General features: G+C 37.8%; 1 protein-coding gene across 2 annotated transcripts in view; it reads right to left on the reverse strand.

The window, feature by feature from the left end:
- adcy5 (adenylate cyclase 5) overlaps positions 1-22,934 on the reverse strand; it is a 77,200-nt gene that overhangs the window by 21,956 nt on the left and 32,310 nt on the right. For both annotated transcript variants that reach the window (XM_053496238.1, XM_053496237.1), the window contains exons 2-5: positions 7,641-7,790; positions 6,953-7,074; positions 1,240-1,351; positions 34-161 (exon numbers count right to left, since the gene is read on the reverse strand). In XM_053496238.1, the coding sequence (XP_053352213.1) occupies positions 34-161; positions 1,240-1,351; positions 6,953-7,074; positions 7,641-7,790 (512 nt within the window). The remainder of the gene's footprint in view (positions 1-33; positions 162-1,239; positions 1,352-6,952; positions 7,075-7,640; positions 7,791-22,934) is intronic.

A 22,934-nucleotide genomic window follows, 5' to 3' on the forward strand; every position in this document is an offset into this window, starting at 1 on the left:
CTTCTAGTTTAAACATGCAGCTTTAGTACTTACGAGATGGCCTCAATCATGTCCATTCCCATCTCCACACAGCAGTGAGCGTGGTCAGCGCGGGCCTCTGGCAAGCCTGACACGCAGTAGTAGCAATCTCCTAAGATTTTAATCCGCAGACAGTGATTCTCCTGCACACACATACAGTACACACACATTCATTAAGCAACAAGCTATGAAGAAAAGCAATAACAGCACTGTTTAATCATCAAGCACTCTTTCGGGCACAATGAATATTCCAATTTACATTGCTTGCATTCTGTATAGTCAGCGTTCAGTATGCTAGGTATATGGTTTCGTACGTTTGTTGGTAACAAATATCCATATTACAGATGTTTTCTTTGAAGGGGATGATGAAAATAAAAAGAACTGAGATTAAATTGCTGCTTATGGAATGAACAAGAGAGTTCATTCTGCATGTATTTTTCAGTAATAACCTGAAATCAAATATGGAATAAAGTCTGCTTTTTAGGAATTCTGCACGTTCCTATTTTAGTTTGTTGTTTATAATCACAATATATTACTAATTTTCCTTAGAAAAAGGATTTAGAAAGAGTAAAAGAAAAAAGCAAGAAAAGAAAAAGGGGAGATAAAGGAAGGGAAGAAAAGTGGAGTTGAGAAGAGGAGAAAGAGATGGGAGGAGATGTGATGAGACGAGAGCCCCGGAGGCGGAGCACAAGATACATACCAGCGCTCAGTCTTATGACAACCACCTGAATGTCACCCCGGCATACTGTATGCCTCGACTTACCCACAAGCCACACAGTTAAAGTTGTTTTTGAACAAGTGGTCATGTGCCTTATTCTTTTGCTATGTGCCTCCTGTGCCTTATGCCCTTCCATAAGATGCAATTTCATATTTATAAAGCCATGGGAAGAGTAATGAAGCAAGAGGATAAGTGAATCCTCAGGTAGGCATGTATACATTTCCATCTGTGTTTAAATGAGTGCAACAAAGTGATCTCCAGAGCACAGGAGGGAATCTGTAACCACAGCATGACTCAGAATCCTGTCTAGAGATAATAAGTAGATGTGTCTCTGGCTCAACAGAAGGTGGATTGGTGAGTAAAACCTGGTTACGCAAACATTTCACTGTGCCCAGGTAAAAAAAAAAAAAAACCTAGGCAGTTAAATCTAAGAGCGTGTTCAGTAGATCTCAATTCAGCATCAGGTCAATCTCTTGACTCTGCAGGCAGATATCTTTACTCACTGCAGCCAGTTTGTCGAATCTTGCAAACAGCTCGTTCAGGGTCATGACCAGTTCCTGTGCCGTGCATTGAGACGCCAGACTGGTGAATCCCTCGATGTCAGCAAAGAGGATACTGCACACACAAACACAGAGAGAGAGAAACAGAAGATTAAACTGTGCATGTCTGAGACTTATCAGCTCTGCTAATCACAATGACTTTGCAAAAATTATTTCCCACATAAGCCAATGATGCTTATTACAGAGATAATTACGACCTGTCTTTTCAAATACAAGCGGTAGGTTTCACATACTGTAGAGCAATTCAACATTAGTAACACACATGAGGCATTCCCAAGTTGGGGGGAGGGGGGGGGGGGTTAGCTTGGGGGTTGTGGTAATTAGGCACTCATAATCCAATAGAAGTTCAACCTACGAATCTGGACCCGAGTGAGCTGTTTGACATTCTTTTACCATGAGAACGGGGTAACAGATACGGTCGTTTATTGTATGATGCGAGACAAGTGAGAGAAAAGGGATAGGGGTTCAGGTGACCTCACATGGGTTATAATAACAGTAACTATTCAATATCCTAACTGCACAGCTTTTAACAAGGTGGAATGAGAAGAGGAGAAACACTGTTACAGAATCCTGCTCTGATAGGAACATCTCTGTAGTAACCCACGGGCTTGGCTCTGGTTGATACAGGAGACCGTGACGCTCCCTGATTAAAGCTTCTGTTCTGGACCAAAGTGGCTTCTCTGTTTACTTTCTCAGAATCTCAGAACAAAAGAGGTTTTTCACTAAATGTTGAAGGCTTGCAGATGACGGGCTGTTTTTACACAGCACAATGATCATGCTGTACTAAGAGCATGTGACAGAAGACCAAAGTCTGTTGATGTTTCATAAGGAAAATGTTCCGACTTTCACCTTCCAATTAAACTATGATACTCCGTCATATCATTTTAACATAAAATAGGGAGAAGCAGAAACAGAGCGCTGAACAATTTTCTACTTAATTCTGATCCAATATGAAAAGGAAAAAAATATAATGGTATTCGATTCAATACGCATTAGATAAAGAGTAACTTTATATTAAATGAGGGGGGAAGCCAGGAAATGAGTTACGATAGAACTCGAGGGTCACCGATGGCCTGCTGTTGAGGAAGCTGTTGAGGGAGGTTTTGACAGGACAGTATGAACAGAGCTGCAGCACTCTCTCCAGCCAAAAAAAAACCCAAGCAGGAATTGCGCACAGCATCATACTTCCTGCTTACATAACACGACCTTGTAAGTTTTTCAAGGGTCACTTCTTGGTCTGTATCAAAGCACTACTGCGCTTGAGAGGTTGACAGTTCCTGACTGCTTTCCCAATAGAGCTGGCACTAGCAGGTCTGATGGCTTTCATCTTGCAACCACTTAGTCCCCCTCTGAGACTATGCTGAACATGTAATCAGCCCGTGCTACAGCGCTCCAACTTCCTACTGCAGATATCTCTTTTTTTTTTTTTTTAAGATAAGGTTGTTCAGACTCTTAACATCAGAAAATATTGGCGGTGGTGAAACCCTTAGCTGTGCCAGGGCACCTTTTTGGTCAGGAGATGATGGCCTTATTCTCAGTGACTAAGACTTGTCATGGCAGACTTGTCTTCTTTTCTTCACTAGGTGACATTCTATTTGAATCCTGCACGGTTACGTCAAGTGATCAGCATGGTATTCAGTGATGCTGTGTTAAAAAAAAAGATGAGATTGTATTCACTGTAGTCTTCTGAGGATTAACGCTCCCAGAATCATTACTGATTGATTTGATGGCTATACATTTATAATCACAGCTGCAGACGCTGACAAATCTGTGAATGTCCTGTCGTCATTGTTTATTGGAACAGTCCGAATCGTCCCATTTTATTTTTTCTGAGAAGCAGGTGGTACTGCATAAGGTCGTCTGTCTGCTTATCCTACCAGCAAGACTTTCACCAATCTGCATAGGCAGATAGACAGACACATGTCTCTGTTTGTGTGGTTTAGTCAAGAGCAAGAAACAAAAGTAGCACAAACAACATGGGCCATCTAATAGATTAAACTGTTTTCAGAGGCCTTGGCAAGAGCGGCTCTTGTTTTCCTGCCCTCTGTCTGCCACACAGCAGGTTTAGTTCAGACTATTATTTGTAAAATCGGTCAAGCTTAACAGCAAGTAATCCCTGATCTCGAGCCAACTGCAAGCTGTCAAAGTTCTCAGGATGGAATCTGTTGGGCTCACCTCCTACATCACCTAACCTTCAGTTTCTCTATTCAATTCAATTTTACAATGGTCATTGTCACAAACCAGCTCTACAGAATCAAAAAAAATTAGGAAAATGTTTTTTCTTTTTTTCAGTAAGTTATTGAAGTGAATAATTCCCTATTAAAATAGCACAAGCCAACTGTAACCAGGGATATCATAATATGGTTATGAACAGTATTCAGCATGGAGGTCACGATCATCAGTGTATTATTCTAGCATCTTGACTATTAATTTAGCATCTATATATTTATGTTCTTTTGATCAGCCATACCAATAAAACCATTGACAGGTGAACTGAACAGAATTGATTACAATGAAGCCTGTCAAGATCAGAGACAGTCATCTGAGCGATGTGCGGAAACAGGAAAACAGAGAAATTAACAAGGGGCAAATTGTGTCATAGCATCTCCACAACAAATTCAGTTCATGTGGTGTGCATTATTTAGGACCTCCCAAACGTGGTCCAAGGAATGACCACCAGTGAACCTGGTGGAGACAGGGTAATAAGCACACTAATCTTATTCGTGAGGATTGAAAGCTGCTGGGCCGTCTGCTCCAATCCTATGGAAGAGCTGGAGTAGCACTGCTGAAAATGTCAGTGATGGAAAGGTGTCATGGGGCTGCGCACCCACAGTACTATCAGAGTACCCATGCTGACCCATGTCCGCCAAAAAAAAAAAAAAAAAACTACAACGGGCACCTGAGCATCATGGATGAAGATGGCTTGTTCTGATAAATCATGTTTATTTGCTCCGTGTGGACATCTGGGTGTGTGCGTATTAATTAACTGGAGAAGAAATGCATCATAAGATGACAAAAAAAAATCTGCTGGGTAATTGTGGGTCCTGGCATTTATTTGATTGTTAGTTTGACACTTAAAACCAACCAAAACATGGTTGCAGACCAAGTACATCCCTTCATCCCTTTCAGCAGGATCATGTGCCCAGACACACTAAAGACATTGTTCAGAAATGGTTTGAGTAACATGATAAAAATTTCAAGGTGTTGATTTGGCCTCCAAATTCCCCGGAGCTTAAATTTTAATCTAATCGACGATCTGGGGGATGTGCTGGATAAACATATCTGATCCATGAAGGCCCCACTTAACAGCTTACTGAAATTAAAGGATCTGGTGTCAACATCTTGGTGCCAGATACCACAGAAGTACTGCAGAGTCCATGCAGCAACAGTCAGAGCTGTTTTGGCAGAACAAGGGGATCCATCACAATATTAGGCAGATTGTTTAATGTTATGGCTGATCAGTGTATCCTTTACATATGATGAATGGACAGAACACCCAATCTTATAGCTAAGGTGTTGGCCAACAAATATGAAGTAATACAAATTCAATTCAATTCAATTCAATTCAATTTTATTTGTATAGCGCTTTTAACGATTTACATCATCACAAAGCAGCTTTACACAATCAAAAGAACTAAGTTCATCAAATCTGGTCATCTATGATCCGTTATCCTTAGTCAGTATTAATGCACTTATAACTACAGGGGTTGGACAATGAAACTGAAATGCGTGGTTTTAGACCACAATAATTCATTAGTATGGTGTATGGCCTCCTTTTACGGCCACTACAGCATCGATTTGTCTTGGGAATGACAGATACAAGTCCTGCAAAGTGGCCAGAGGGATTTGAGCCATTTTTCTTGCAGAATAGTGGCCAGGTCACTACATGATGCTGGTGGAGGAAAACGTTTTCTAACTCGCTCCTCCAAAACACCCCAAAGTGGTGAATAATATTTAGATCTGGTGAATGTGCAGGCCATAGGTGATGTTCAACTTCACCTTTATGTTACTCTTACTGGTGGAATGTGTAATCAGTGAAGATTGGCCACCAGACTGGTCAAATTTAGCCATGAAACCTCCAACACTAATTGGCCAGTGTTTCAGTTTCATTGTCCAACCCCTGTAGATAACCAGTTTGCCCTACAATATTACATTATTTATTTACTTTGCTTTAGTCAGTTCCTAAGCCACCAAAATGTGGGGTTCCTGTTAAAAACATTAACAGAAAATTAATGAAAAAGGTTTCACATAAACTATGCTTGTGTGGAAATAATCTGTATATGGAAGAACTTTAAATGGAGATGATTTGAAAAAAAAAATGCTGTATATAGACCACTGCCATGCTGGTTGACTGATTACTTGAGCTAATGGAAATGATTAATAAACATACTCATATTTCAACCAAAGTTGACTGTAAATCCGATCACCTTAGTTGTTATCCTTTCATTTATTAAAGGCCATGGATTAAATCTGAGCATGTTTACAAAAATGACTAAAATCAATTACGCTCTTCCCGTGTGTTGAGAGAAAGATTTTTTTAATATTATTATTTCCTGGCTCTCTGGAGCTGAGAAGTCGACCTGCTCCTTGTCACACCATTTTCCCCTCCAGTGAATCTCCGATAGATTTACAATCTTTAGAATGTCTGGAGAATTTCAACATTCATCACGTGAAACTTTTACAAATGTTGCCACTCAGCACTGCAGTAAAACTCACAAATCTCCCCATAGTTTAATAAATAAGACAGAATACACCGGGATTTCAGATTTATCAAAGTGGAACGTCAGTCTAAATGTTGGATGACATGGAGAAGGAAAGTGCTTTCATTGGGTGTAATGTACAACAGAGAGAGAGAGAGAGAGAGAGAGAGAGAGAGAGAGAGAGTGTATATGTTTAGGACAGAGATAGAGAAGGTGATGGACAGAGAAAAATAATGGGACTGTGTGTGTGTGTGTGTGTGTGTGTGTGTGTGTGCGCGCGTGCTTGAAATGTACAGAGAAAGAAACAGAAACAGAAAGAGCCTGTGGGGTTAAGTGTGTGTTTCAGAGGGACAAAAAGAGATATAGAGAAAAAGAAAAAGACTATGGGTTTCAGAGAGAGAGAGAGAGAGAGAGAGAGAGAGAGAGAGTGTGTATGTTTGTGTGGGGAATAAGGAGCAAGCCTGACCTGTCAGAATTTTCTTCTTTAAACCACAAGATGGTGCTAAAGTTGGTTTACAAAAGGTACAACTCTGACCACAGGTAACTCTTCCTGTATTCTTTTTTGTCAGGCTCTGAACTGCTGACCATATTCTGTCTAATAAATCAGACGTTACACTGTAATTATGTAATAATAATAATAATAATAATAGCTGCAGTAACTTTGAGGGAACAACATTCACTTCATGCTGCGTGCTGTCAGTCAGGTTACAGGTTTTGCAGCTGGAATACATATTTACATCAATCTGTGCGCACTGTACTCTATGTTACTCCTACCCATTTTCCAATAAAATAGCCATCTGCATGAACGCATCAATCAATTCAATTGAAGAAAAGACAGATCTGAAGGTCAAACTGAAGTTCGCAAAAGTCTCCGCTGTCAGGTTTAAAAGCGATTACAAGTGAACGCTTTAAAAGTAGCCAGATTTCATCTCTCTCTCTCTCTCTCGCTCTCCTACCTCACATTGTCATGCTTCTGGATGTAGATCTTGTGAAACATCATATCCTCCTGCTTGGCATTTATGTCAGCTTTCATCTCCATGGCAACGTGGCGGGGAAGCACGGAGAGGAGGAGGCGTTCCTGCGAACATGGAATGAGAGAAAGAGAAGAAAGAGGGAAAGAGGGAAACAGAAACAAGGGGGTTCATTTTAAAATCATCCCATCAGAGGTTGTCAATTGTGACTGAGAAATGAATGGTGACCATTTTTCTCCCTCCTTCTTGGAAGCTCCCCGAGCCATCAGCTCCTGTTATGAGGAGCCATCAGCTCATGTTATGAGGAGCCATCACCAGTGACAACGATGGCTGCACGCTGACGTCACCCTGCTACGTGTGGAATACAGTGGAGTGGCTCAGGGCAGCCTTGGAAGATTCTAGTGATCTCCTGCCAGCACTGATTAGCTCACGTCTGCACTGTGCGCCATCACTTTCTATAAATCATCAGTGTGATACCCTAACTGCTCTCTCTCACTCTCTCACTCATCTGCGCTGCCTTTTGTCACATCGATCTTAAGAGAAGTGTGATTAGAATGGATCATATTTACTCTTCGAACAATTCTTTTCCTTTAGAATGACGGAAAGCATATTTCTTCACAATGCATATTTCTGACCTGCCAGCTGTGTGACCTGCAGCCATCTTCTTCCTCACCTGCTGTTGGTTTTCTCTCTGGGAGTGCAGACGAGCCTGAATGCATTCTCTGGTCTCCTGGAAGGCCTGTCTCTGCGAGCCCTCGGCCGGGTAGTGTGTACACACACCTACTATGTTGGTGCAGGAGAAGATCAGCACGTTGGCCACGAGCTAGGAAACAGAGGCAGATAATTTAGGAAAACCCAGAAAACAAACCTGTATGGCATACAGATTAGATTCATCTTTAGCTTGATTCAAGGTTTGTTATGGAGAAAAAAAGGACAAAAAAAAAAAGAAGAGAAAAGCCTAAATGAATTTTAATAGACATAATCCCTTAATGTCCAGGCTTATTATTCAGTTATTCGTCTTAAAGCATATTATTCAGTAACTGCTATGAATTATTCAGTAACTACAATAACACCGATAGGAAAAACGTGTGCAGTTATTAAGCAAGGACTCTAAGTCTGCTCGCCTCGACAAGTCCCATGAGTTTACAAGATGAAATAACTTGGACATAATTGATCACCGTTTGGTTTCATCTTATTTCAGGTCAGACACATGCATGGTGCATGCAGAGTCTGGTACAAAAAGGTCTGCAGCACAATTTTAGACGTTAGATCAGTACACAGTAGCGTCTGTTCAGTGTCTGCACTTTTAAGTTTATTTTAGCTCAAGTTACTACTAAGTCTCTTTCTCTCTCGCACGGCAACCCCCCCTCCTCCTTTTCATCTCCATATTCTTCTTTCTTCTTTCTTCCTTTCTCTCAGTATCTTCATGTTGATGTACTTTCCATAACATCTCAGCCTGAGCTGCAGAGTCGGTTTAAATATCTTCGCCATGGTGAGAGCCTTCTGCCTAATATAGACAACACGTACTTGTGGGAAGCGAACGCGATGCGAAGTCCGAGTCTGAAAACCTACACCATGGATTAAATGTGCTTATGTTATAGACCTTTTACACAATAAGCCTCGAACTGGAATATGTAAATTCGCTCAGTGGGAAGAGGAGCTCAGATTGTGGTTAAAGTGCATTTGTGTATAAACAAGGCATATGGAATATTTAATACGTCGTGCCCTAAAGGAAGAAAGCACCATTGCTGTGCATAAGAACTGAATACTTTGCCGTCTACCTTCACTGCACCTATAAAACAAATTAACACTCACATTGTTTCTAATCTCTGGGCCCCGCTACCCGAGATGAAACAGAAGAAACATTATGAAGTGCAATGTAGTATGAAAAGAGAGCACATGCAAAGGGCAACATGATTTTCACCCTCACTGTCTGGGTGAAAACTCAAACACAATATAGTTTTCTCAACATCATCTCGTGTTTATAATTGTAAAGACTTCACTTCTGTGCAGCTTAACAATGTTAATGATGTAAATACAGCTCTATAAGAAATGAGCTCGTCTTTAACAACGTCTTCACCATGTGTGTTGGTAACGTCTAAAACTGCAGACGAAAAAAAAATATCTTTATTATTATTATTATTATTATTAACTATAATAGTTTTCCAGGCCTGTATCTTCAGACATTTTTTTTTTGCCTTAAATTCTTTACAAATCGACTACATTTTCTAAGAGCTTTTTAATTTTGTAAATTAATCTCTAATGTTTTTCTCCACAGCAGTCCAGCAAAATTGTACTTGCTGAAAATCCATTTCATTTAGGCCAAATTAACTTCCAATTGGGTATTTGATATCTTGATGCAAACTAAATTATCCTGCTCTCTAGTGTGTTATATTAATTCAGAAGATTTGCAGACCTGTAGCGTGAACTGTAAACGGAAAAGCCTACTGTATGTGCGAACACACATCAGCATCATATCCATTAAAGTAATGCACATATATTACCAAGAAACATTACTGTTCTATTTATAATCCCACTTCTTTGGCAGCCCTTATTAGGAAACAGAATGCCTTTGTCCAAGAGCAGCTCAATAAAAACATTATTATTCAGCAATGACATACCGGATTACGAACAAGGTACATCGCTGGAATTGTTAAACCTGTACTTTTTCCTGGAAAATAGGGTTCTTGTTGAGTTAATGATCAAATATGAGACATCAAATCAAGGTTGCAAAAATTCAGCCATGTTTAATTATAACCACATTCATCAGACATATCCCTAATTAGTGAAGTAAGAAATGGCATCATCGGTTCTGGTGGACTGTCAGAAAGCAAGAACAGTTAATTAGAGCAAATAAACTTTATCTAAGCTGACATCTCAAAATCATACAGTCTCACTTGTTAGGAAAGGAGGAAAAAAACCCCACTTTCATTTAAAATCCTATGATTTGCATCTATAACCAGCGCCACCATCACAGCACACGATACTATTTACATGTAACCATTCTGCTTTACAATAGTTAAGTATGTATGTATGTAAGGGTAACTATGCATGGAAAACAAACAAGAAAATCAAATTTAAAAGTAAGTTTAATCTGGTTCACCAAATGCACCAATGATTTCACATAATGTACATTATTTATAATGTTTCCAGTATCATAGATTATCTGGATAAAATAGGAATTAGTATACAGTATATAATATACAACAAATCTGGGTCTTTGGATCATGTTTCATAAGAACAATAAAAACAATAAATACGCGTTTTTCCTTCCTAGGTGTTCAGGACACAGGCCATCATTTAGATACTGACATGGAGACAACCTGTTTCATGTTAACATCCAACTCATGTTTATAAATCAGGTACTGTACCAACATTTTGCTGTGGAAGAAAAATGATGTGTAAGATACATCTCTTTGCACGTTTAGTTTAGTAAGATTAAAACTTCACCTCTTTTATACGTCCTATTTAATCCTCGCCCAACACAAACAGACCTACAACACAGCATGGCCTACTCCAGGATGAAGGCAAGTACACTATGAAAACTGAATCTTCAAGGATAGTTTGACAGCTCAATGTATGTTTGACAAAAGAATTACAACTTAGTGTAAACAAGGCGCAAGATAGCACCCTTACAAAATGTTATTTCTTTGTATTAGTAAGTTAGGCAAAGAGTCTTCCATGCAGAAAGACAGGCAAAAATGTATGTGGACTTCAAACTGAAATAATATCACTAATTACATTTACATTCAGGCATTTGGCAGACGCTCTTATCCAGAGCGACTTTCATTTTTATCTCATTACACATCTGAGCAGTTGAGGGTTCAGGGCCTTGCTCAAGGGCCCAACAGTGGAAACTTGGTGGTTGTGGGGTTTAAACCTGGGACCTTCCAAACCGTAGTCCAATGCCTTAACTATTGAGCTACCGCATATAAAAAAAGGCATGTTTATTGGTCGTTATTGGTGCAAACAGAGCCTAGTTACAACAGCAGGTAAGGCCCATGAGAGAAGCAAAAAGAACATAATGTTTAATAGATGCTCCTTGAGTGCATTACTCAACATATTCAGTCCTGGTACATTGGAAAGCACGGAGGTCAAGATGAGCCGCAAATCTACTATGCACACGATGGATTGCATTAGCAAAAAAAGAGAAAGTTTATTTGCTACAGACAGCCAATTTAAAAAGCTGTTGGAAATGTCTAAGGCCTTTTAAAGACTGAACATCTTGACCTATCTGGTTCTAGATTTCTTGTCTTGTAGCCTTAATATCATTAACTTTACCAGTGAGAAAGTTTTCCCAAAGTGACAACTTATCAACCATTTTATGGTGATGGCTAGGGCTATAACGCATTGGGGAAGTGTGGTCTATGTGAGCAAAGTGACATGAAAGGCCAGTAAATCAGTCTTAACCCTCAATATCCACATAACAGTATCATTAGAAATGACTGTATATCCAGATCTCATGGCACAGAGTTAATTTGGGGCCAAAATATGCTATAAAATATAGAATTATAATAAACGAATATTTGAAATGTCCATTTACTTTAGGTTACTGATTACTATTCTTTCTTTGTATTTGAGGTTTTAAAGTATGGAAATAGAGGAATTTCTCTTTAAGAGAATGTGTTTATGCTTATCACAAATCATAATCATTTGATTGGTTTAGTTAATTGTTAACCTTCATAAACCCACAGACCTGACTGTCTGACCCTGGGGCTCAAACCAGATACACACACACACACACAGAGATCAAGATTATGACCACTGAGAGGTAAATTATCTTGTCACATTGGCACCTGAAAGTGGGTGGGACATTTTAGCCACCAAGCAAACATTGTGTCCCTGAAACTGATGTGCTGGAGGCAGAAAAAATTGGGCAAGCATGAGGATTTGAGCAACTTTGACAAATGGCCAAATTGTGATGATTAAATGACTACTGTATGTCACAGGAATTTAAAAAATGCAGCTTTTGTGAAATTGTCCCGGTGTGTACCCTTGCTTGGCACAACACATTTAACTATCTCAATCAGTTAAAATAATTAATAGTGGCTCCAACAGAATGGTGGTGCATTGTTTGTTTGTTGTGTATAGGACTGTGTAGCTGCTGACTGGTCAGGGTTCCATGCTAACTTGTGTCCACCGCCAAAAGCCACTACTATGGGCAGGTGAGCATCAGAACTGGTCTAATGAATTATATTTTCTTTTACATCCTGTGGACACCATATGCGTTGCTTAACTGGGGAAGAGGTGCCAATGGGAAGAAGGCGAGCCGGCAAAGGCATGATGCCTTGGGCAGTATGCCCAATTCATGTAGATGTTATTTTGACACGTACTAGCTATCTAAACATTGTTGCTCACCAAGTCCAACCCTTTATGGAAATGATAAACCCTGATTATAGTGACATCTTTCAGCAACATAATGCACTCATAAATGGTTTGAGCAACATAACAGTGGAAAGTGCTGACATGGTCTCCAAATTCTTTATCTCAATCCATTCTGATGAGATGTGCTTGACAAAAAAAAACCGATGTATTTTCCACCTTGTAGCTTACAGGACTTAAAGGATCTGCTACTGACAGATTGATGCCAGATACCACAGCACCTTCGGAGGTCTTATGGCATCCATGACCCAACTGGTCAGGCCTTTTTTACGGGGGCAAGGAGGGGCCTACTCGATATTAAGCAGATAGTCAAAATTATGGCTAATCTTTCTATATTAATTTATAAATCCAATATTTTTTGCAGTTTGGGCTTTTGTTGAAGGACATGGATGATCGGTATGTGTGCGCACATGTTTTGATATAAGTCAATGTTTTTTATACAGTGAAGTGGAAAAAAAAGGGATTTTTAATTTTTTTTTATTATGAATTTTGAGTAACTGGCCATAAGTTCCAGGACACATAAAGAATGCAGATAACGGTAAATACCCTATAGCTAGGTGATGAGTTGTATACATGTAGTATCAGGATATAAACATAGGTACAACTATAGCAAATAGTGCAAACAATGGTTCCTTTAAATAATGAATATTTTTTTAATTACTTCTTTCTACTAATGATGGCACTGTTAGTATTGTACAAATTCCATATCTCTGAAGTGATATAATATTTTGTAATGTACTGCCACTAACCAAAATTAATGAAGAGAATCGCCTAAAACTAGTTCAGGCAAGGCTGTTTTCACTTAGATCACAACATGCACCGAACTACCAAACGTCATGTACCAAACAGTGCAATATGCAATCATTGAAGCAACTGCAGCATGAGAAGTTGACCCTGTATACATTTTAGTTTATAAAGCATTCTCTTTTCAAAGCCACTAATTCTATTCAATCCAGTATATTTTATCTAATAAATATGAACTTGCCTTTAAGAAATTTTGGCATCTTTTGCTCTAGGTAAGCGACAGTTTGACTAGTAAACATATCTTGCTATGATGTATTGATGCAAAACAAAGTGTGAACAAACACAGACAGACAGAGCAATCACTCTAACACACTCCCATCAAACAGCATGGCAGGCTGATTGAGCAGGTTGTGTTTGCTAAAGCTTTGAGCTTCAATGCTGTCTCCAGCTTTTATGGAGCAAAATGTGGGAACAAGTGTGAAGTGTTAGGAATGATTAATACATTTCACTACTTGAGTGATGTATTTGCTCTCGCTACATTTGTTTCTTCTTCTTACTTTTTATAAGAGGGTCACATCTGATATAAAGGAGGTTGGAAAGAGGGTGCTCTGATCACAAACAAGATACCAAGATTCATCCATTATACTTTACACTAAAACGTGAAAAGTGTGCGATAATATGTATTACACCAAATTGCAGCGTGTTCTGGTTGAAATTTCAGATTTGTTTATTCAGATTTGTACGACACCCTGCCAGAGAGAAAGCTGCTCAAGTTCTCTCCTATTCACACCACCCCTGGACAGACCTTTGTGTAACACACGATGGTGCCGATTGTGCCCGGGATCCTAAATGTCATGTCCTGAGTCACACCTTTGAAGAGGATTGCCAGCCCTTCCCCTGACACAAAGAAGAAAAAGCATTTTCAATTTTTCATCTTCTACTTCAAAAAAAAATCTTCCAAATATAGTTACTAGAAACATGAACCAGATGGGCCTCTGTGCGTTAGTGCTTTTTGATGTCAGTAGTAGGTTCTTGAATCCAATTTCTTCCTTGGTATTTGAACACAAACAAGTAATAACTGTCCTCGTACACAGGTATGCAAGTAATCATAGTAAAGGTGGTAGACACAGCAAAGCAAAGCCATATACAGTATAAGTTATGGAAATGAAAGATACAAAGGATGCTGCAAAGAATCCAGCGTACAATGGTAGGAAATTATATTTGTAAAAGACAGCAGGCAACTCCATTAGCACCATTCATTTAATTTGGTGTAGATAAAGCCATGACTAATTATGTTAGTTGCATTATGACCAGACATTAGTGCCATAGAATTATGTAAAACGATGCCACTGGGTTTCTAGCTGACCTCTGGTTTAATGTCTCAGACACTAGGGAGTCCATGTCTGTCCAGATGACCTTCAATAAACCGTAACAGCAAGAACCACCAGCCTTGGACTGTACTACTGCGATGTGATTTAACTTGGAGCTTACATTATGTTAACTGTAAAGCAAAGTCTGTGAAGCTGTTAGGGTATGTAGTTATGCAAATATGTGGTTATTTGTAAACAGCATTAAAACACCACCACGTACTGGTACTAGAAAATATATGTCTAAAGCCATATACATATGATGAACTCACATGTGTTGGGAATTAAATATACATCTTGTAAAACATATTTTTCTTATATAGCTCTCTGTTCAAGCTATCTTGTAGTCGTCTGATTAAAGTAGGGATGTTACCAAGATGCTGATCAGATACTGGGCTGAAACACCAGACTGATATTTGATTGGATTTAATCAATTTTCTAATCCACTGAATTATCTTTTCCCTGTGACCATGTGATGCAGTTTATCACAACAGATCATTGTCCAGCTCACTAGGGAAATCAGAGTTATCTGATCAGACAGGGGTTTGAGTCCGACAACAAAAACACAGATTAAAAGCCAGGTCATAAACGCAATATATTGCACTTTAATGTAGACGTGTGCATTGGGACTGGAACCCCACAGCCTCCAACAAAGATCTATACTAATTGTTTGTCAGATGAGGAATGGAAAGAAAAATCTCTCAGTTTATAAGTTAGAGAAACAGTGTCCGGTATTGCACCAAGATGGTAATTGCCAGGCGTTCATATATTTTTTTTTAGAATCTTAATTTCCTTTTGCTAACAGTGAGACCCATGCCAAGGACTACATCGCATATTATGGTTTCACTGTCTGTTACCATAGGTTTGTTTTATTTAACAGATTCTTTATACTGTACATGACTCTTATTCAGGCAGGGATGTGAAGAAAACTAACCTTGGTGCGTTAGCAATCTAGCCGAAATGCAAAGTGCATTTCAATAAATTAGAATATCAAGAAAAAAAGTTCTTTTTTCATTCAAAAAGTGACCCTTTCATATATTCTAGACTGATTCATTAAATTAAAAAAATCAAACATTTCCTATTAGTGTAGAGTTTGTAGAAATAGTTGAAAGGTTAAGGCTAAAAATAATCTGATCAGCTTTATTGTAGTTGAAATAAAGTAGTTTTACTGTAGGTATTAGTCATGATTTTCCTCAACAGAATTTAGTTTAAAATAAAATGATAAAGAAATAAACCAGTCATAATTTTCTGTTCCACACAAACTATGTCAAATATGTCAATATCATCTTTTTTAAAGTATAACATTCCCATAAGCAGTGACTTCGGTGTAAAGGATTGTTTTGTCCCGTGTAGGCTATATAACACTCTTTCAAACGACTGTTTCTGTTTCTGCCCTCAGTACTGTAAATGTCAGAAAGTTGTACAGTATATACAAGCGTTCACATGGAAACAAGATCATGAGGACATGTAGGTCTTTCTCTTGAAGTTGTAAGTATTTCTAAACTTTTCTTCTTGTAACTTATAATATTAAACTGTATGCTATAATATTATATAATCATATGATTGATTTTATTTCTGCTTAGCTTTTAAAGAAGTTTACTGCATTTCCGGGATGGCTGAAAGAAGAAGTATAGAAGAGGTACTTGTAACTTTCAGAAACCGTTTAGCTAAGTCAGTGTACTCCCAGTAAGAGTACAGTGTCTCTTTGTATTGTGTACATTGACAAAAAATTGTGCAAACAATCTTACACAATAAAGTGCAAATAATCAGACACTCAGTTAGTATAGATACTAAGGTTTAAAAAGACTTCTTTAGAAGTTGAAGTATCAACTCAAGCTTTTTACTCAAGTAAAAGTGTAAAAGTACTGGTTTTAAAACTACTTAAAGTATAAAAGTAAAAGAAATGTGAGGGGGAAAAAAGCATTAAGGATAAAAGCTTAGTCTGTGCCACAGGCCTATATGCTGCACTAACAACTCATAAAAAAAAAAAATGTGTTGTTTTTTTGGTATATTTTTTAATGGCCATAGTGATTTGGGATACTGTATATGGCAATTGAAAAAGAATGCATTTTAGTACAATGCCAATACATTAAAGAGCCATATATGTGAACTACTGAGCATTAACATGTCTTATGGAGAAGAAGATATGATAACTAGTTGCCTATAAGTATGTTAATGGTGCAAAAAGTTAAACTTCAGAGGCATGTCATCGGTAACCTTTATTGGAATTTAAATGTACATCCAAGCTTAGCTGCAGGAATCTGTGAGGGCAACATACAAGAAAATTAGTGTACCCAGGGCAGGCTTAGTAACAATTATTGTACGGTTGTCTACAATAAACATTAGTGCTGTCAGAATGTATGATTAATCCAAGTGAATAATAAAAAATAAAATAAATAAATAAATATACATCATTCCTGTTACCTTCCTGGTGCTGTTACCTTCCTCGCTGGTGATTGGTTGTGACATTTCGCTCGAATCTTGAGTCTCTATCATGGACATCTTTGTCTACTTATCACAACCTTATCAACCGAAATTGAATTTTTTGAATGACAAGCTGAAATAAAATCGCGTTAAAGTGACATAGCTATTTTGTAAGAATAAAAAAAATTACAGATAAATGTGTGAAAATGTAAGGAGTAGAAGTAAAAAGTCGGCTGAAAAATAATTACTCCAGTAAAGCATAGATACCCAAAATTTCTACTTAAGTAAGGTAACGAAGTATTTGTACTTCGTTATTTCACACCTGTGCAGACACTGTATATTTATGAATCACTGGCGTTAGTACCTGTTGTTGATGGGTGAAAAAATTTGTAGAAATAGTTAAAAGGTTGATTAGTGATATTATTTTAGGTTGAAGCCCATGTACACTACCGTTCAAAAAGTTTAAGAACACTTTCTAACTCCATGATGGTTCCTGATTTTTATTTCTTTCTACATTGTAAAGGAATGCTGAAGGCATACAAAAATGCATTCATCTCCTTTGAACAGTTGATATTGAGATGTTTTTGCTACTTCTGCTCTGTAACGACTTCATAACGCCTCTAATCTGAGGTGCTGTTAATTGGTCATTTTTCAGGCTGACTCTAAATGAACCTCTCGTCTGTGGCAGAGGTAGGTTTTGGTCTCGCCCTCCTGGGATGGCCTTCATGAGAGACAGTTTCATTATGGTGCTTGACGGATTTTGCAAATGCACTTGACAACACTGTTCTTGCAAGAACTATTACAGAAAGGCTGACCTCTGTGTCTTAAAATAACAACTAACTGCAGGTTCTACCCTGGCACATAACTGATCATAACTTCATCTCCACTCAACATTTTGACTTCATTTATTTCTGGTTTCAGAGACTGGTTTCAGTTCCTCCAGTTTATGAAACAAAGATATCATTAAAAGCAATTTCTGATGAATGTACAGAAAAACGTTTTATTTAAATAGATCAATTAAAAAGGGGTTTACAAAAGAGAAATGTCTAACTTCTGAAAAGTTTGCTAATTTTTGCACCTATTACTCCATCAATGAGGCAAGCCATGGAGGTGTTACTGAAGACCTGGTTGCTTTGATAGCAGCTTTTAGCTCATCTCTATTGTTAGGTTGGGTGTTTCTCATCTTCCTCTTGACAATATCCCATAGATTCTCTATGGGCCTCATGTCAGATGCTGGCCAGTCAAATACAGTAATATCATACTCGGCAAACCAGATGATTTCACCGATTACCTATGGGTTTATCCTCCTTATGTAGGGTGTTGATGGTCTTCTAGACAAGTATTTAACAGCGACATGGAAGAAATTTGAAAAAGAAAAATCACTGGCACCTGAAACCATATTAGTCCAGCTAACTTTATAAATTTAGCGACTAAGAGGATGTGGTGTAGAAGGGGGAGAGGGGGGGGACACCTAATGATAGCAGCATATGTTAAAGGACGCTCATGTTGCCAGACAGTGAGACAAAGAGTAAGCTGAACACTAATATCGGAGTGTAGTGAGACAGCAAAATGCTGATGACAGAGCGCAACCTATATGTTTTTAGCTATGTAATACCACATGCTCCAGAAAGTATGAAATACACTCTCTAAAGACAATAGATGGTAGAAGATGATAGGAGTCTATCACCAGCTCTGGAAAAGAGGTTATCTGTAGCACTGACCGCAGTCAGTTACACACACAGCTCAAAGATGCACATAAAGGAAATAGAAAAACTGATAGAACAATAGGTCTATGACAATATTTGATCAGATCACATGTTAAAGATCTAGAGAAGGTGATATGTTTTCCAATGGCCTAGAAAGGTCACAGTGAATAATAAAGACAGTATCTTTCAATGTAAAAACAGTATTTAATGAAACATGAATTAAAAATATTTGGTAGTAACATAAACCTAAAAAGTGTGTGTGTGTGTGTGTGTGTGTAAGCGACAAAGAGCCTGTGTGCTGCATATGAGTACTACACATTCCATCAGCGCTCATCCTCATACAGATTGGATTCAACCTCATACAAATTAATGGTGGCTCAGTCCTGACCTCGACCCCAACGTCATACCTGCCATTTCAGACAGCGACATGGAGAAAATTTCTTGCAGGCCTCCTTCTCTCATCAACGTTCAACCCAGCGCAACCACTGTTCATTCCTAAATGGAGTGCATATTTCATAAACACAACACATACTGTTGCTAGGAGACACAAACCTTCATTTCTCCATTAAACTGTGATGTGAAGCACTAATGAATGCCACCACCTTCAACCACCTTGCTAATAGCTAGTCTATTAAAACCAGTAACTGCTTTCTTATTATAGTAAAGTGTGGGCTGTTTATTATTATAATAAAATTTTGTTTTTTTTTGTTTAAATATGTGATCCATTATAATGTCGTCTGGGTCAGACGTGTGTGATTATTACTGTGAGTATAAAAAAAATTATGTTAAACTGAAAATGATCGTATTTTCAAGCAAAATTAAAAAGATTCGTTTTTTTACTGTCAATTTTAGGATGGATGTTAATTTTTAGACTTTTTACAAATGATGGTTACAATTTTTTTTCAAAAATGTTTACTTAAAAGTAAGCGCAATAATTTATTTATCTATTTATGCCATTTTTTAAATAAAATTGTATATATGGAATTGTGTTTATTTGTTTATTTTAACTGGAGTTGTCTTGGCCTCTTTCAATAAATCTACAGTGGTACTTCGCAATACGAATTTAATCCGTTCCGGAAGGTGAGTTCTAAAGGCGAAGATTTGTACTGCAAAACACATTTTCCCATGGAAAATAATGTAAATGCAGATAATTGGCTCTCTTCTATCCCATTTCCAACTGTATAATTAAATCTTTTCCAGAAAAACAATCAAAACATTTAGAAAAAACATGTAAATATGAAATAAATAGACATTAAACCTCACTTAACCTTAATTTATGATTTCTCTTGACACCGGCTCTTTTAAAAAACAAACAAACTGAAAGTGGCTTCCTTTTCTACTTGCTGACGTTCTTCATCAAAGTCTTCGGATCCATAGTACTACGTCTTAACTAAATCTTGCAAAATTATTTCAGCCTCACCTCCACATAGCAAATGCTGTAACCTTCTAAGTGTAATGTTCAGCTTAAATCCCAGTGCATGAGGAAAAGCTTTTATTTCACTATGAAACATAGCTGTTATTTTTACCGTCAGTTTTTACTATACATCTTCACTCATAATTTAATCGGTCCTTTCATTATCTTTTTTTTTTTTGGACCACTTTTTTTTTTTTTTCACAAAGGTGAAGGTTCAGGACAGTCTTTACAGGGTTTAACAATGTGTTGGACAGTTCTTAACTTAATGTCCAAAAAAACAATAATTTGGTCCTTTTTTTTGGGGCCAAGCAGTGACTGACTGAAAACCTTTAGAAAAGCTGGAAACACTAAAAGGAAAAAAAAGGCACAATGTTTTTTGGAACGGCAGTACAGTTATAAATCAGAAAACCTTACAGTAGATAAATGTTAGTGATTAGGTCATGGCCATAAATAAGACACATTAATAGGACAAGGTTATGTTTAGTCAAATGTGATAACGTGAGGCGTCACTACAAAAGCTATTCACAGACTTGGACCAGATAAGATACACGTGTTTTGAATTTTATGTTTAGAGAAATTTTATTTAAAAAAAAAAGAAGAAAAAAAATTACCATCACTGGGCATTCTGGTTTCTTTGAAAACTGCTTCTTAAGAAAGTCATGTAGTCAGTTTACCAGAGAGGGTAAATAAGATAAAATAAAATAATCGCCGAAGGCTAAGTTAATATTTTCCCCTTTCTGATCTAATGCCTCTAGTTATGTACCTCTCGTCTGATAATCTGCCTTCAGCTTAATACTTTAAGTCATTGCTTTTAATTGACAACAACTGGAAGGAAGGTGAACTGGTTCAAGCTTTATAAAAAAAAAAAGGTTTGAGTCCGTTATTGTCAACAAATTTCCAAGAGTTATGTTTTTGATTTTCAAATAAACAAGTCAATTCGGTGAAAAACTTGGCAACTCGACAGCACTCTGCCGGTAGATGACCCCTGCAGCAGTGTAAAGATATACTCAGTTTTGTGACATTATGGTGGTGACGGAGAATTGATTATAATGCAGTAGATGCTTTGGGATTTGTGGTTATATTTTCTGTTAGGGAATTCTCAGCAGAACAGAAAAGAGCATCAATGTCCAACCCACCACACTGGAAGCTTCCACTGATTGCATGCTCTACAGTATACAGTATGAGATAAAACAACAGGAAAGAGGAACAGGGATAACCTATTGATCCTGTCTTTGTTATATTCTTTGTCTTCCTTTATCATACTCAGTAGAAGCATCTGTGTTGTGTAGAAGTTTGTGAAGTTCTGTTACCATGCAGTCTGGAGTGACACATGGCTGCAGCCTTGTGAGACTCAGCTGGGCTCATGGTTATGTAAGACCAGGCCAAAGAGCAACACGTCCCACAGATGCTCAACTGAGGACATTGAAGCTCCACTATACTTCCATACCCCTCTCACTATTCACAGACTGTTTTGCATGGAACATGAACATGAGGGGGCTTTTATAGCCATTTTAAATGCAAATGTGAGGACATGGGAATAATGACCACACTTTGTATTTGCTAATAGCTTGATCCATGGGATAACATGTTAGGCCACAATCTAGCTAGGCACTAATTAATTCCAGGAATTTAGGAAAATAAACGAGGAATTTGATAAATGAAAGAGCACAAGTTGTCCACAAACAAAATGTCTACAGACTGGTCACATGGAACTCGTCTTTGCTAGACTTTTTTTTGATCATTCAGATGGCATGTCACTGGTTTAGGCCAGAGGGCCTTTAGGGTCAGCAGCGTGTTGTACACATGAAAATACTGGCTGTTGAGGAAGAATGGAAAATGGAGAATTGGAGCAACCATAAAATCAGTTACAATACATTTCTCTGGAAAGTCAAATAACCAGACCAAAGCAGAAAGGAGAATAAAAATACAAATCAAACAAATATACAGTACAAATAAAATTACAAGCAAAGTATTACCTAAAGCTGGCAATTAAGCAAAATCACATTCCGAACCTACATACACACACACACACGCATATACTGTATACATTTATATAAATTTCTTACTGTGTGTTCATGTACTGTCCCCTTAAAATCATACTTGTGCGTGAGTAGTCACATGATGCCCTACCCATTCTGTGACATGGAAGCAACATAGAAGAGTGCTTTCATTAGGACAAAAAAATTCATAGCTTCAATAGTTATGTGTATATTTTGAATACAAACCTTGTCCATGAACTAAGACGGCAAACGAATGAAAAATCGTCCATTAATTACAATTTGCTAAAACATACAATTACACATTATGTTGATTTGAGGTCATATCACACAGCACTAGCATAACCTTTTAAAATCCAATCTAAAGCTCTTCAACAATTTGAAACCAGTGACTCTTTCACTGTATACAAGAACATGCAGACCACACTGCGACTGCAGCACTACTTAAAATCCAGCCATAGCAATATTAAGGATATTTGCCCTAGTATTTACACTATATTAAAATTGGATTTATGTCTCTATGTCACTATGTCTCTCCATCAAAAAAATCCAAACCAGCCACCCATAGATAATGATTTTAAATACTTAGTTTTATCAATATCTTAGTTTTATTAAATTATTATATTTTCATATAATTCAATAACATTGCACTTTTATTAAATTATTATATTTAAAGGTTACCTACAATATTTATTCCTTCATTTAATTATTTTTATATCTTGGCGTTGGATCCAGAGGCTATTGTGGGAACACCGAGTGGCGCGGTTGGGAAGACTCCTTTGCAGAGCAAATACTCATTCACACACTCATTCACACCTAGGGGTAATTTAGCACAATCAATCTGTCCACTTGTATGTTTTTGGAGGTGGGAGGAAATTGAAAAACCCACACAAAACCATACAGACATAAGAACAGTCAACATGAGACAGAAAC

This window comes from Clarias gariepinus, chromosome 5, assembly GCF_024256425.1.
Source record: "Clarias gariepinus isolate MV-2021 ecotype Netherlands chromosome 5, CGAR_prim_01v2, whole genome shotgun sequence".
Lineage (NCBI taxonomy): Eukaryota > Metazoa > Chordata > Actinopteri > Siluriformes > Clariidae > Clarias > Clarias gariepinus.